Here is a 17,602-nt window from a genome sequence, read left to right on the forward strand (position 1 = left end):
AAGTGTGCTATTTATATATATTTTTTAGAAAGAGATGTGCACATACGTAAAGATTTTTCCTTATTATTCTAATTGTATATTTCAAGAATATATGTTACTAATTGTAAGTAACAAAACGAGAGACAACTAAAAATTACGATTATATGAAAATATACAAGAAATAAATGTGTAATTATAAATACAATTCTCAATTCTTCTGCCCGGCATCAATAAAGCTTATCATCCATATTTCGCTACTAATACATCGTCTAACAATAAGTACGTATCAAAGATGAGAAGTATCCCGTGCACGGCAATCATCCTACTTTCAGCAACTTTAACGAGGCTTCAGAGAAGCAGAGTTCGCGAGGGAGACGTGTAAGAATCCGCTACAATCAATTCCGTGGAAGCCACCACTCGTAATCCGTGCTTTGGACCCTTTACATGAAATATTAAGCTTCCCGTACACGCACGCCCTGCTTTCGGCTATTACGTATGTGTGTGTCTCACTAGCGTGAGCTAAAACCGCTCGGCGTAAACTTGTCTCTTTTTCTACCTGACCTACATTACGCTTACACGTGTACGGGTATCCGCGGGGTCGTATAAAATCGAGGGTGGATGTATCGAATAAACCGACGGCGGTGCCAGCGACAACGTGAACGGTCGATCATCTACCGAATAAAGGATTAGGTATAAAACGATTCCCTATATTTCGAAAGACTGGAAATATTTTTCTGGGTTATACTGTACTAAACCGTCCTCGCACAAGATTGTATCTTATTGTTAGAGCTTACGTCGCGGATATCGGATTGCAAATTAATTGATATTTTCTGCCGAGCTACGCGAAAGCACAAATGACTACCATATTGTGGAAATTGTCGGAATATAAAAATGAACATCTTCACTCTGCGTTTACGATACATAATCTCAAAAGTCGTCGCATTACATAATAATAATAATATTAATTAGATCGTACTTAGCAGAAACAAAAACAATTCAGAAACGGAATTCTTTTTATTTTCACGAAATTCAATCAAATTTTAAATTAAATTTTGCTTCTTGTTTTTCTTATTCTGATCCAAAAAATTCGTTTTTCTCAAAAAATAGTTAATTCATAGTTTCAAACAGAAACGCTGTTTATCTTACTTCAATATTTATATTTTTAACGTTCTTTCCATTTTCTCTCGAGTTTATTCGTACAGTACAGTATCCCTAGGTCACTACGGAAGAACGTCGGCTACACTCGCGTTATTGGTAACCGCGTGTAATTATTCGTCGCGACGCGCGCGATTTCCGGTTGACGAGCCGAGTGAAAGGTACGATGCAGACAATACATCCAGCGAATATGATCCTGGTTAACGATTTAGCGATTGGGGAACAAAAGGTACACGCTGCTGTGTGGGTGATGTGCACGGTGGTTAGGCGCCGGAAAATGGAAGTCGTAAATACTTAATAGTTCGTGCAAATACGGCAACTAGTGCACCGATTGACTGCATTCAATGATTCGAATAGAATCGATATAAAAAAAATATGATGGAAAGATAAATATCTTTCCATCTACCGCAACAAAAGTTGCGGATTATAAAAGGATATCTGAATATCTCTAAATGCGTATAACGTGGATTGTTACTCTTTTAGGTAAATCAAATCGATAAATAACTTAAATAAATGAAAAATAAAATGAAACTATCGCTTTTTTCCTCCGCTAGACAATCACTTCACTTTTAATATCCATTTTGCTTGAATTACTCGAGATGGAAACATCTACTTAGGTAAAGTAATAACGTAGGGGATACACGTGGCTTTCATATTGTTTGTAGCATTGTTGATGCAACGTTGGACCATCGGAAAAACTTGGCTATTCCGGCATAGCCACTCGAGGGCACGCTGGCTGGCCGAGACGCGCGGGAGGTATAAATCACTAGAAACTGTGCTGCGACGGTAAACAAACAGATTCAAGGATACAGTGGGGTGCCGGCCGAGGTAGGAAGCATGGGGACCAGGGGGTGCTATCGTGTGCATCGAGGGCGGATGCTGCGATACGCGCAAGGCGCCGCGCAAGAAGTCTGTATATGTAGATGTGCATCAGCGTGTGTTGCACGAGAACGAAAAGAGCCGCTGGAGAGCACATAAAGAGCAGGAAACAGAGAAAGAGAGAGAGAGAGAGAGAGCGGTAAGGTAGGATAGAGGAAGAGGAATAGAGATAGAGAGAAATAGATAGAGAAAGAGAAAGAGGGAGGGTGGAAAACAAGAGAGAACGGGAGGAAGAAGAGGGGTTGGAACACAGCGCAGCGTATCCACCGCCGCGGCAATAAATAATGTCAGGCCGAAACGACGTGACGCGTAGCGGAACATGTGGGACAACCTGTATATTAGATGACGTCCACTATTCAATTTGCTCTCTGCGCACCCGGCCGGCCGGGCTGGATGGCGCTGGGAACGACTCCGCCGTCGCGCTATAGCGGCCGCTATATAGGGCGCTCGTGTATACCAGTGCGGAGCACCATGCACTATTCATGAACGGTTCACCCAAGATTCGCCGGCAGCGCGGAACCACGCGAGCGAGAGAGAGGAAGGGTGGAGAGGTGGAGAGGTGGAGAGGTGGAGAGGTGGAGAGGTTGAACGCGTAGCGAGCTTCCATGGCTTTCGAGTGGTATGTGTGCAACGCTGGGCCGGGTTGCCGTATCGTTGCAACGGCAGTAAACAGATTATCTTGGCTAATGAAAACGCTGGTTTGCCCGCCCCGGTGAACGTTTACGACTGCGAGGACTCGCGGGCGAAACGCGACTGTTGCCATTTGTCGCGATTGGAAGCACGGTCGATCCCCCGGAATTACGTAGGGCTGACCGCAGATAAGATTAGTTGGGATAACTCCGGATTAAAACTATCTTTCGTAATAGAGAATTATACGCGGACAATTAACATACAACTTGTACAAATTCGCGGCTCCAAAAGGAATCCTTCTTGTGATTTTCTTCCGCGACTTACAATAATTCAAAGTAAACCTAAATCGGAAATTCATTCATCCTTCTATTTTGCACGGATGGTTCCACAAATCCAATTATTATACATCTTCAAAAAATTTATTCGAATAACTAACCACTGAATTGCTATTGTATGCGTCGTTTAAGTTCGTCCGAGGGTATCAAAGCCATCGCTGGCAGCAACAAACCACCTACGGCTTTCCGTTTCCGATGGCGGAAGTGGAGGCGGAGCTCCCTGTTTTAAAGAAATTCAAATCGTATCTGATACGAAAGTTGCTGGGACAGAAGCGGTGGTCGGGGGAGGGCATAAGCGGTTGTCGTCTAAGTTAGAGCACAGACAAAGACCTAAACCAGAACTGGAAGCAAACGAAGAAGCTGACGCGGCTGATTCACGGAGCCAATCGGATAAGTGCATTCGTATAGAGAGAATCGGGACTTCCCGTCCCATCAGATATACCGGCGGCCTTTGACGTTTCTCATGCCCTATCGCGCGATCTGGTCCTCATCTTCTCCTCGCTCCTTCCCCCCTTTCTTTCCCCCCCTCATGGCGGACAAGTCGCCTCGCATCCATCCGCGGTGCTCCCATATAAAATGAGAAGAAAAGCCGCGGGAAATGAATCAAACGTCCCCGACATTTCAATTATTTCTTACAAGCCCCCTCGTTCTCCCGCGCCCTGCCGCCCCCGTGTTGTTATCGCCGCCGACGCGAGGGCGAGGGTGCCTCGTGACAACCGGCGACAACGCACCCAATCTCGGTGCATTTAAATGGAGACGTGACTTTTATTCGCGGCTGATTTATCGCGCGTATAAACATCTCGGAAAAATGCACCGGTAATTAAAACGCCTACGGCATGAACGCCAACCAGATTTTTCTCGTGATAGAAGAGGTATGTAAAAATTTTTTAACTATTTATTGGAAAACAGAAACTATATATTAAAAACTTCTATTTCTCATATATTAGCACATCTGTAGATATATACGCTTATTTACAGGTAAGAGAAACTCATTTATATTAAAGATTTATAAAAGTACAAATTGTTTTCTATTTTTCACGAAGAAAAGTGTTAATAAATAAAAAAATTTGAATATTGCAGATTATAAGGTGCTTTGTTTGGCCAAATCCTTATAAGATTTATGCTAAATATTAACAAGTTGCCCCGTTAAATTATACTCGAGGAAACAAGATCTTTTATTCAAACTTGTTCTATACTTCTCTGTAAAGTCAAAAGGCACATACATTCTCTTACGCATCTTTGCTCTTCTCGTGGCGCTTATGCACTAACAATAAGAGGAAAAGAAAGGTACTAAAAAAGAAAGAGAATAGGGAAGATGACGTTTCGATAATGCGACGAAGATATTTTCGATATTTCGCTGCAAAATGGACAGTGTAAGGACTCCGTCGGTTCGGGCCCTAATAACAATCGACGAACACTCGCAGTTTATCGCCGCGCGATCAGTAATGTCAGAATATGGAGCCACGGGTTCTCGGCAACATGAGTAATGCGGATGGAGGTAGGCTGACTGGGTATACCAAATGGTGATTTTATAATTATCACTTATCAATCCGGATACCGAAGAAGCCGTGGTCCCATTCAAGCACCACTATCAACCTTATGTAATAAAAAGTTGGCAGAGGATTATAAATTATAAAAATATTTTCTAGGCTCCAGAGAGAGAGAGAGAGAGAGAGAGAGAGTCTATTTCCGAGCCTATCTATTTCAAGGCAATAGATTTCAAGGCAATATAATATATTATAATATATTAATTCATTTGTAACATACATTTATATTCTTAATCTTTAATGTTTTAATTTTTCTATAATAACTGTAGGAATAAATAATATATTCGATGAAGATATATCATGTGAGATTAAGTAATATAGAACTTTACCGCTGCATTATCATTTTAAATAAAAATTTTAATATAATGTCTAATAATTGTTGGAAAAAGACAGTTCGTGATTCTTTTATTTATATCTCATTTCTCATACATACATCTTATTTACGTTTGTAATATGATTTTACAAATCTATTGCCTCTCGACATTGAAGTAAAAAAATAACTCACCGGCCGAGATGCGCAACAGCGGAGGTGTAACCCTGCGTTGATCTGTAACGTATAAATATTTTTATATTAAAGAAGTGTCCAAGAGATAATCGATACTTTAAGTAAATAATTATATCGCACCCGTTAAATTTTCAAATGTCATTTTAACAGATATCTGATTTAACAATCGTGGCCGCCACACGACTGCATATTTCCGCATTAACTCATTCGCATAATTCATTCGCGAAAAATCGTGCAAGTAATTACGACCGCGCGAACAAGAGAGAGAGAGAGAGAGAGAGAGAGAGAGAGAGAGAGAGAGAGAGAGAGAGAGAGAGAGAGAGAGAGAGAGAGAGAGAGAGAGAGAGAGAGAGAGAGACGCGACGTCCGCGACATAATATCTCGTCTCACACATGTCGGAGATCGTACTCCGAAATTGCGCCGGAGTTAAGTAAACGCCTCGAACGAGTAATGAGTATCACGTAACGGGCAAATCAAGTCGCGCTTAAGAAAGTGACGGAATCCGCCACAGAACAGCAAAATAATAAATAGAACAATAATTACTCACCCCACGGTTGCTCCGCTGTCGCCCGATGCCCCCCAGGCCTCGTTCTCCTCTCCTCGAGCCTCCTCCGTTGGTCCGTTGTCGCATCTGCGTCGGGGCACTCACTCACGACTCACGACGCGGCGACGTTCACGCGCAAAAATCAGCGATATCGTCGTTCATCGACCGCGCGACACTTTGTACGGCACTCCCGGTATAATCACGCGACGCGGCGCACACTTTGTTACACGGCAACGAAAGAATTACGGCGGAGAAGCTACGAACAATCCGCTTGACGCCCGCTACGCTTGTCGTCCCGCAGGTAGACGCGACGAGTGAATCGTAACATGGCGGAGAGGATTTCGTGAATCGCGCGGCCAACTTCACTCGCCAGGAGCAACCGTCGCGAGAACGCCACACTTGCTGCTTGTCGGGCGATTTTGGTTTACTCCAATCCAATTAAATCGATTTGTGAACACCGTGTCTATTCCACACGATCACCAAATATCAGAACACGATCGAATACGAAGTTAAACGTACGGCGTTAATAAAGATTGTGATCTGTGATTGCTAATTCAACGATTAAACGCGCCGCGACGTTACTCGATTAAGGCTGCGGTCCACTTGATGCTACAAATGCTTCGAAGCATTCCTCTTCTCCTTTCTTTCAATAAAGAAAGAAGGAGAAGAAGAACGCTTCAAAGCATTTGTAGCGTCAAGTGGACCACAGCCTAAGAGGGTCCGCTCGCATGTGTCATGTGTCATGTGTCCCGAAAACGACCGAAACGACGACGGCATATCACCTGAAGACCGCACGGACACGACGCGAGTCAAGTTGACGGTTGAGAAAAGCGAGACCGATTATCCGAAAGAATGTAATCGAGTGCGACATACCTCGGTATCCGTATAAATTCCGTGAAGCACACGTATTAAATGAACATTCGATATATCACAGTTTTTCGTAACCTGAACAGTCACGGCGACTCGTGTACTACTCCGCGATCCGAGAGTAGCCGAGCAGCGACGTCACAGCGAGTCGCGGGCGCCGTGGTAAACATGAGTGGGGGGGGGGGGAGAGGTAGAGTGACGATATAGGCACGCCGCGCGCCGCGCGGTGTGCTCACAATCAGTCAGCCTACCCGCTCTCCCCCGCGTATCATGTTACCGCGGCGCCCGCGACCCCGCTTTGAACGTCGTTGCTTTCAAATCACATCGCGGGATAATACACGAATCGCCGAGTCCGGCGCGGCAATTGAGATTACGAAAAACTGTTATATATCGAATGTTCATTTAATACATATGCTTCGCGGAATTTTTTTTACGGATACCGAGGTATATCGCATTCGGTAATATTGACTTTCGATTACATTCTTTCGGATGGCCTCGCTTTTCTCAACCGTCAACTTCACTCGCGTCTCGCGTCGTGTCGCGCGACTTCAGAATGAACGTTTTCGGAGCACGGATAAAGGCGGACCCTTAATCGAGTAACGCCGCGATGTGTTTAATTATAGCGATCACAGATCACAGTCTTTATTAACGTCGTATTTAATCGCGCTTTGATATTAGGTGATCGTGCGGGATAGACACGGTGTTCATAAATCGATTTAATTGGAGTAAACACCAAAATCGCCCGACAAGCAGCGAGTGTGGCGTTCTCGCGACGGTTGGCTCCTGCCGAGCGAAGTTGGCCGCGGCGATTCACGAAATTCTCTCCGCCATATTAAATTCACTTGTCGCGTCTACCTGCGGGACGTCAAGCGTCACGGGCGTCAAGAGGATCGTTCGTAGCTTCTCCGCCGTAATTCTTTCGTTGCCGTGTAACAAAGTATGCGCCGCGTCGCGTGATTATACCGGGAGTGCCGTGCAAAGTGTCGCGCGGTCGATAAACGACGATATCGCTGATTTTCGCGTGTGAACGTCGCCGCGTCGTGAGTCGTGAGTGAGTGCTCCGACCGAGATGCGACAACGGACCTCCAATGGAGGAGGCTCGAGGAGAGAAGGACGAGGCCTGGGAGGCATCGGGCGACAGCGGAGCAACCATGGGGTGAGTAATTATTGTTCTATTTATTATTTTGCTGTTCTGGGGCCGGATTCGGTCACTTCCTTAAGCGCCACTTGATTCGCCCATTACGTGATACTAATTACTCGTTCGAGGCTCAACTCCGGCGCAATTTCGCAATTTCGGAGTTCGATCTCCGACATGTGCGAGACGAGTTATTACGTCGCGAACGTCGCTCTATCTTATTCGCACGGTCGTAATATTACTTGCACGATTTTTCGCGAATGAATTATGCGAATGAGTTAATGCGGAAATATGCAGTCGTGCGGCAGCCGCGATTGTTAAATCAGATACCTGTTAAAATGACATTTAAAAATTTAACGGGCGCGATATAGTTATTTACTTAAAGTATCTATTATCTCTTGAACACTTCTTTAATATAAAAATATTTATGTGTTACAGATCAACGCAGGCCGGGTTACACCTCCGCTGTTGCGCATCGGCCGGTGAGTTATTTTTGTTAAATGATAACTATAAAATCACGATTCGGTATGCCCAGTCAGCCTACCCTTACTCCAGCTCCACCACTCATGTTGTCGAAAAACCGCGAGTGTTCGTCGATCGTTATTAGGGCCCGTCTGTACGATCTGTAGCGCTTCTCTGTAGCGGTATAAAGTGGCTCATCTGTTCGGGCCCTAAAAGAAGAATTGCTAATGATGAAGGAATACATGCTGATCATTACGAGAAATAACAGATTTATAAACTACTTTGACACCCCTTCATATCTTTGAAAAATATATAATCCATTGAGGTATAATTATAAAAAATATGATGTAAAGAAGAACAGATGTATAATATTTCCAAATCGCTCTAATTTATAAAAGCCTATATAAATGTATCGCAAATCTTGAGAAAGCAGAATGGGAGGAAAAGTCAAGAGTTAATCCAGGGAGATCCTAGAATGAGATCCAAAGGACGCGCGGCACAAATAGATCGATCGGATAATTGAAGCGCTGCGCGAAACGAGGAGGCTGCCGACGGGAAATGCGTATTGCGAGAGCTCTCGGCCGCGCCACGCATTATTTTGCCATTGTCTAATTAAGGTCGGTAATCAGAATCGGGAAGGTAACGCGATTATCTCCGGCCGGGTTAGTACGATTCTGACGTATCCCAGGCTCGAATTCGCTGATTGACTGCGCCGGCCGGGACTGCAACCGGCCGCGATCATGCGACGCGCCCCATGCGTGCGCGGATGGATCGTTAATGCAAATAGCTATTATCGCGCCGCGCATCCCGCCGTGATACGTAACGTAATCACATCTCCCAGTTCAGCGTCTCGCTTTGTTCCTCGATCGAGCGCTTAATATAATTACACGCAAAATACTCGCCGCGAGTTACCGCATCGTTTTTCCGATCTTCCGTTCTTCGACGATTTTTTTCTTTTCATTAAATCCCAATGTTAAATATTTCAATAATTAGCTTTAACTTGAATTTCCGCTTAATGTGGGAATCATGTACATACATATTACATAATTATTTCAAACATCTAATATGGTGGGATTACATTTAATTACGAAACTCTCCATTATACAAAATAAAATTGGCATCAAGCAATAAATTAACTTTCAAAATTGAGAGGCAATTATATAGGAGCGTAGGTTGTACATATAAGAGCACTGAAATTTATGCGCTCTTCCTGATATTTCGCAAAATACAGCATCGAGGTCGAATTCGACATCATCATGGTAATTAAGGAGATTGACGTAAATTGATATAATTTACTTATTTCCATAACATTTCCGAAAGTTAATTAATCTCAGTTTGAAGAAAATATTAACACATTTGCTCATTTGTTATTAAACGGTAAGCAGTCACCGTAATTATAAGCTACAAAACGTATTGTCGAGATTCGGAACATTTTTCGAGGCACCCATGCTCTGTTCAAAATCGTGATCCGTTTACAAGCATGCAATGGTTTGTAACGCTAACGTGCTTTCTCATCCCTTTCCTTCTCCTACACGGCTCTACTCGCATTCCTACCCGGCGGAAGTGGAGGATATAAATTCGACGATCATAGGAGAACTGGGGAAAACCAGGCAATGGTATGTGCCACGAATTTTTCAAACGTCGTTTAACAATTTCGCCGTAAATTCAAGGTGGTATAGCGAGGGATAGCGCGGGCGAATTGGCAAAAAAAAAATGAAGGAAAGGGACAAAATACTAAAACTGGTGCGCGCTCTCACACGCTCGAAATCGTTTGTTCGTACAGCTCCCTCGATCTCCCTAGGACATCTGGCTAACGAGTTTTTTATTGGAAATTAATTTAGAATTTGCATTACATTTTTCATATATTGTAGGTGCAGCGTGAATTTCAGACTGCAATTTGCTCGCGGTATCGAGATATCTTGATGCAAATGAATCACTGATTTTTGTTTATATTTTCAATATAATGTATTTCTCTCTTTCCTGCATTTGTTATCTCTATAACAATTTTAACTGCGATATACGCATGCCAATGTAATTAGATACATACATATCATGACACTTTTTCTTATGTACGGTTATGCAATCAGTTCTGCTAATTCTACCATTTAACGAAACTGAATTATTTTCACAATTATTTGTAGAAATTGGCAACTCTCTCACGTCGTGTTAGAGAATAAAAATGATGATGTATGCAACGGGTGCGTTCAACTCTTGCGGATTTCTACAAACAAACGTGATGCACGTAAACATGCATGAATCTGTTACTTTCCTGGATATATATATTACGTAGGTCGGCAATTTTCAAGCGCGTCAGAGAAAGAGAGAGAGAGAGAGAGAGAGAGGAGAGAGGAGAGAGGAGAGAGGAGAGAGGAGAGAGTGAGTCAACGGAGTCCTGAGGGGACGAGCCAAGGATCAAGGGTTGGCCGGGGGTTGGATCGAATGTTATGACGTATTACGCCGCGTCGTAGCTACGAAAACAATGCGATTAGTTACTGTAATTGTGCGCAGCGTGCGTTTACGCGCGGTAACCAACCGCGTCGTTCCCAGCCTCCATTGCAACCCCCTCGTCGTTTCCGCCCCTCTCTTCCGTCCGCTGCTCCTTCCGCCCCGTGTAATGAAACGCTCGTTCGTTCTCGTGCTACTTTTTACCCCCGCTACGAACTCCGCGAACGCTGTTCTCCTTTTTCAAACTGGTGCCCGCGAAAACAATGTTGCGCCCCCGAATGTTGCGAATTTATGATCTACATTCGGTCGATTTCGCATATGAGAGATTTATGTTGGAAATAAAATACAAACAAAAATTTATCGAAACCGAAGTGCTTGGCGAATTGCATAAAGTGTTATTCTAATTTTATTTTAAGTAATACTCAAAACAATTTATTTTCTGAAATCAGCATGATTTATAAAATAATTGGTAATAATGTTCGGGCTGTATCATATCATTCGTTAAGAATAAAATCAATTGTAAATCGAAGTAATCAAGAATAATGAAAATCTCCCATATCAATATCTTTCTTCGTAAGAACTTAAGAAACGAGAAATCAGGTACATTTCTACATCGAATTATTGAATTAGTGACGAACTTAAATTAATGAAGCGAACGCAGTGCCAAAGTTTTTACTCGATTTCCGAAAGAATGAAGTGGATCGAAAACGCGCGATCAAAATAATGAAGAAAAATAGGAGAACTGCGCGCGTCGACATTTTTCTCTCCTCGTAAGTTCGGGAAAATCAAACGCGCCCTGATCCACTTATCGAATTAAAGACGGACTCAAATTGAATAAGCATGCTCGAAGTTTTCATTCGAGTCGCAGAGTCGATACGCCAATACAAAACGAATGCGCGGTACGACAAAAATATCGTGGTCGACAAACATCTTTTTCTTTCGATTCCTTTGGGACTTCAGAGGGAAAAGTCAAGCTTTTTCTGAATCCGGTTGTCAAGTTAAGAACGAGCTTATATTGAACAAGCATACTCCGAGCTTCCGTCCAATCTTTGCGAAATGAACTTAAACGAGTTGACGACGAAAGAACGCGTAAAGTAAACAAAAATATCAGAAAGAATCCATTCTTTCTTAAGTAGAAAAATCATTTTGCATTACTTTATTTAATCGTAAAAAGAGATTAAATCTAATCTCAAAACCATCTCTAGCATTCGATTTATTATGTAATACAGGCATGCAACATACAGACTTTAAGAATTAATTCAATCTGTGTATATTGATATTTTAGAAAACCTCTACACTAATTACTTTTCACGCATTATGCGAGAATCTCTTGAAATCTCTTACAACTTCATTGCTACAAAATATTCTGCTAAATATCGCACAAAATCGCTTTAAATCTCAGTTTCTAAGTGAATTCGATATAAATAAATGTCAGTTTAATAATAATTTAACGTATTAATTAACGATACATGGAAACTGCATTTGGCAATCGTTGGAATCAAGATCTAACTACGAGTATAGAATAACTAATGAATTATGGTGCCCTTAACGTTGTCCAAAATCTAAGGATACGGTTTAAACGAGGATAAATTCGAGAGTTTGCCAACGGCTGTCCATCGGTAGTTTTCCCCGTGACCCACTGCCGTGACAACGTCGCCCCGCGGAACGTACCACTATTTTTCGCCGTCCTCACGCCAATCGCGCGGCGCCAATTTAATTAGCAGAACTATTCCCCCGACAGCGACACGAAGCACGGCGAACTAACTTAACAACGGGTCAGCAGCAATCCGTCCCACATGCGAGCTCGCACACGCACACCGACACGGTCAGAATGCACTGCGCGAGTTAGTTTGCAAACGCCAGAGTGAAGGATGGAGTACCATTCGTATAGCCACCAACCAAGCCGACCGTACCACGTCCTATACTGATATCTGAAGACATCTATGTGTTTGAAGAGATAACTCTTACTATTTTACACAACTTCGGCACGGAAGTTATTTTTTGACACATTTTCAAGACAACTTCCGCATAAAAGTTATTTGCTTTATGTTATTGTATATTTCAACTCAATATAGATCTTCTTTTTCCAAATCTTTCCTACAAAAAAAAAAGAAAACAGAATTATAAGCCGTTTAATATAGTGTAATTTAATATAGAATTTTATTGAATAACGAAAGAAACTAGAGAGAAGCAATTTCACAATCGATTATCGCACCGTGAAAAGTAATTAAACTACGTTATCCAATAACAAATTTACATCCATTACGTGGTTTCACTTACGTTTAACAAATGACAGTGAGATACAATATGGTTTGTTCGGCTCGGTTAGCATATAGTACTGCAGAGAATGTAATCCTCCCTCTACCCCTTTCTCCGGGACAATAATGGTTTGGCCGCGTATGCACTATCGTATGCGACGATTAGACCAGCCGATGTCTAGCGTGTCCCGCTTTTGGATCGATCGCAATTAAAACCGTTGAATTGTGCTTCATAGTGTTTCATCTAAAGCGTCACTGCCGGTCAACTCAGACAGGTCGAAATTCTAAAATTTGTTGATGATTATTTTGCTGAATAAACAATTAGGAAGTAACTGAAAATGATCTTACATCGCGTTTTTAGTTCGCGTGCAATGAAAAATTAAGATAAAAACACAGTCGTGTTTAATTACATTGAGATTGCGCGAGAAAATCATTTTATTACAAATCAATAAGTAGCTTTACAAAATTACTCAAACTATTATATCGATATAAAATGAAGTGTTTTCAGACAATTTTTTTTGCATTATAATTTTGACGTCGTTACAGCGTTTGTTTATTGAATTTCTTTACGAGGACTACATAAACTAACTATTCATCAGACCAAAACGATAAACATAATAAAATACTTCCTAAGAGCTATTTTAAAAGCTTTAACGTTTGCGTTTTATTGGCTTGTCTCACAAAATAAATATGGGCATTGAGAAGAAAGGTTGTGCAAATAAAACGTCGGTACCAAACGCTGTATGACGAAACGATAAGGAAGAATTAGGATAAAACAAGAGGAAAGTTCCTGAACGGAGGGAGGTAATCGAGAGATCGCTGCGCAAGATACGTCGGTTGTGTCTTAAGTGTAATCTTGACGTCGTGCATCGTCTTCATCGCGCGTGCAACGTGCCCAGGGAACGCTATTCGAGATACGCTATCAGCACGGATGCGGCCGCACAAACGGCGGACTGTCAGTCGTTTTCCTCGATATCGCACAGCATTAATCGTGCGCGACGTCGTTATCCATAGCAAATATAAAAATATTTCATACAATAGCAAATAAAAACAATCTCACGATTAAGAATCACGCGGCTCTTTCAATCATCCGCGGAAAGCGTTCAAATTTTATATATGAATCGGTCAAATCTTTCAGAATGTTTACGGAGTTTGATCGCTATTGTTTCTTGTTACATCTTGATAAGATTTTATCTTTCGATATGTTTGTTTTTCAGAAAAGAACTTTTCGTTGTATGAGTCTAGTTACTTGTGTTTTTAATCTTTATGACAGTAAAATCATGTTTTTCGTGTTGAAAAAATCGGCAAAAAGATTCAAAATATAAAATAATTTTGTAATAATAAAAAATAAAAGTATTTTTTATTTATTACGCTATAAGAATAAAGTATTTATTCTTCAATTAGTCTCTTTACTCTTTTCTAGTTTTTAATAAGTTATTTTCAAGATATATAATCGTGCTTGTAGGTCTTTCTATAGTCTCGATTCTTTCATGAAGAGTTAAATTTTGATCTTCTAACAATAAGTTTTAAAATCAAAAGTCGTTTTAGTTCGACCCAACTGGCCAAATTAATATATTATTCATAAATTGCACAACGTTTCGGCCGAGTTCCGACCCTTCTCAAGTGAGCTTCACGCAATCCATCCGCCAAAACCGCATATAGAAATCAATTACGTCGTTGACGTCGTGCCCTGACTACATCATGCCAACGCAAAGCTAAAAAAGTCAACGGTTTACAAAAATAATAATCTCGCGATAGTCAAAAAGATAAAGTTCATTACGTTAAAACTAGATCAAAATAAAACTAATTAAAAAGGCTCACATATCTTGTGCGTCTCGAGACAAAATATGAGAACAGTGTCGCGTGAAAATAGAAACGTCGCAAGCCATATCTACGAACACGTACGAACCGTGTAACAGTCAAAGTCATACTGAAATTATCTACAAGTTTTAAAATGTTATTAAATCTGAAATTACGTGTCTGCCTATTGACGACAAAGCTTAAATTTCACCTTCTGAAAGATTGATGTTTTGACGTATCAATTTTTGGCTCGTAGCTACAAAATTAACACAAATACAAGATAGATACAGAACAGAAGGGACGCAGTCTGGCACGTTTGGGACCAGCAAACAACCATTAAATCCCAGACGGATCGGTCCACGTGATTTGCTTAATGACGTCGCTGGCTGCATTCACACAAACCGACGCCAAGTCGCGTAACAACGACGCGGCGCGACGCGACGCGACGCGACACGTCGCGATGCGTCGCGACACGTGCCATGGCTTTTCGCGAGCGCGGAATTTCGCGGCCATACGGTCAGATGTTAATAAATCGCGGCACGTCAGCAGCAGAAAATTTTTGTAGACTAACTCGTTCTCCCACCTAAAATCGCGCAGCGTCCACGCTTTCGGGACGCAGTTTCACTCTCCTTCTCTCCAACGCTTATTAATATCACGCGCCTAAATAGAAATTATACGATGCAACCGTGCACCAACGGAACGCGGTCACAGGTGTCGACGCGCAAACACTCACGAGGCGATTGCGATCTCGAACTGAAACTTCGCACGAAAATATCGGGTCCTCGCGCACAAAGTGTCGCTTATACGTAAATCATCTTCAGGGGTAATTTCGAAGAAAATGAGATATATATCGAATCGGGATAATTTTAATCGCTTCTACATTTCTGCCAACGGAGAGTTATATTCGTAATTTAAATTTCGGTGAAATCCAGAAACGAGATATTCACCGCGCCGCGCGCGTATGACTTGATTAGCTTTTATCATATCCGCGGAATACGTCATTGAAGTGAAGAGTCTCCATTAACGAGCATTATCGCCTGTTAATGGAGACTTTTATATTCGTGATATCACAATGACAACGCGTGATTTTATATTTACGCTCCTTTCTCAGCCGCGAGCTTATGGTCCGCGTTTATGGCGTTATGCCGACGACGGCCACGGCGGCCGTCCGTGATACGGATGCGGAAACTGTGGTCGTTACTGCACGAGTGCTCAAAAGTTGTCAAGCGGAAAACAAATCACCGTTACCGCACCGTAGCGCCGACCGTTCTCTGCCGTAATATAAGAGTTTACTTCACGGCGTTGTAAGGTATCCGCGTCGCGTAATGCTGAAGCATTACAGAGAGCGCGCGCCATAAAAGCGCCGGCTCGAGCAGCCGAAACGATGTAAGGTGTGTCCATAAAAGTGTTCTTCTCATGTCTCGCGACAGAGCGACGTAAAGCGTGGATATCGCCGCGATTATTGACGTATCATAACGTGGATTCCTGAAATGCATGACGACGCGATATCTGCGTTACATGTACTCGAAGCATACATAGTAAACATAATAATTTGAATTGGACAAAAATTGCCGTAGAAGATGAAAATCTTTGTGTTAATTTAGGTCTTTCGATAAAAATAACGATTTCATCCATAAAACAATAACTATAATTACATTTAGGACTTGATAATTTTACTGTAAACAGTTTGCAGAGCTTCTAAAACGGATCTTTATAAAATTACAAGAATTGACATAATGTCCAAATGTAATTATTGTTATGTGTGTTCAGTACTTCTATTGTAATTAAATTTCTTTCGCTGGCATTCAAGTATTGGTAAGGTAAAAACTCGGAACAATCGCCACATGTCATCGCATCATCGACAGATTCATTCCTTCCGATGAACATAAACAGAAAAATAATCGCGAAAAATCCATAGTCATGCTTCTCTCTTTCTCTCTCTGTATCTTATTTCTCTTCATTCTAGCTGTCTTTCTTCCTTACGTTCTCCAGCGTTCCGTGCTTCATAGAGGAAACACGCGATTCCCGCGTTAACTCCCGCAGGGCGCAGCGGGTGTCCTTACGCGGACTCACATTAACCCACCTCCGCATCCTCCACATTTCGCGCCTTCCCCTCCCGTAACCCCTTCTCCTAAAGGATACCCTGATATACTTTGCCGCTATCGCGATCGCCTTTAACACTTCGTCCATTATTCCGTAATTATATGTATATTTTTACTTAAAATAATTATATTTGCACATTTAATATTATAGATAGATAGCTGTATTTTTAAATTGCAAGAACATTTTCTTAATAGAATGAGAAATCGATTCTTTATTATGTGGTACATTAAGCACCTAAATACTTAATGTAATTTCATAAAGTTTGTTACTGTTTTGTACGATAAGAAACATATATCTTTTTTCTATCTGATGCTCTTTCTCTAGATTTAACACTTTCTGAAAATATACTAATTAAATTCCATAAGAATGTTACGAGCAAAAACTTGCACAGATATTGTAGATAATAATTATGACAAGTAGTGTAACAAGTCTTTGTTATTTTCTACCACAATATTGAAGATAATCGTTATTTATAATTCATACAGATTGATTCTTAAGTGTTTAATGTATCATTTTACGAGCGTATCTATATCAGACTACGGGAATTGGGTTCAAGCTGGTCGAGCTACGTGTATATCGCGGCTGTGACGTTTCTGTGCCACAGCGAGAACTGAGATCGCTAACATCGCTAACTAACGGCGAGTAGATGAGCACCCTCGTGTGCTCGCCCGCTGAGCAGATAAGACTTCGCACCACGGCGCTGGTCACGGATCTTCGCGCTCGCCGCGCGCATCACCTGCGCCCATCGCCACCCACGCCCTTCAGGCACCCTGATAAATTACTCAAGACCTCTATCGTCTATCCCGGGCGCGCGGTCATGTGCACGGCTATCAGCCAGAGTGCGCCTTATAGCATCCGGGAAACGATCGGTACGCATGACCTGACTACCTTCGACCGAACCGCACGCCCAGAAAACATTTGAAAGATCTATTTATGAAAGACGTTACTATTATTATTG

At 41.9% G+C, this 17,602-nt stretch overlaps 1 protein-coding gene across 5 annotated transcripts in view; it reads right to left on the reverse strand.

The window, feature by feature from the left end:
• The window catches only part of Rbp6 (RNA-binding protein 6), a 598,496-nt gene that overhangs the window by 346,645 nt on the left and 234,249 nt on the right, over positions 1-17,602 (reverse strand). For 2 of the 5 annotated variants that reach the window (XM_071701373.1, XM_071701371.1), the window contains exon 4: positions 5,031-5,072. The exons of the other annotated variants lie outside the window; for them this stretch is intronic. In XM_071701373.1, coding sequence (XP_071557474.1) covers positions 5,031-5,072 — 42 coding nt within the window. The remainder of the gene's footprint in view (positions 1-5,030; positions 5,073-17,602) is intronic. 5 annotated transcript variants of the gene reach the window in all.

Source organism: Temnothorax nylanderi, unplaced genomic scaffold, assembly GCF_030848795.1.
Source record: "Temnothorax nylanderi isolate EJ_2023f unplaced genomic scaffold, tnyl_v1.0 TNYL_tig0025_pilon, whole genome shotgun sequence".
NCBI lineage: Eukaryota > Metazoa > Arthropoda > Insecta > Hymenoptera > Formicidae > Temnothorax > Temnothorax nylanderi.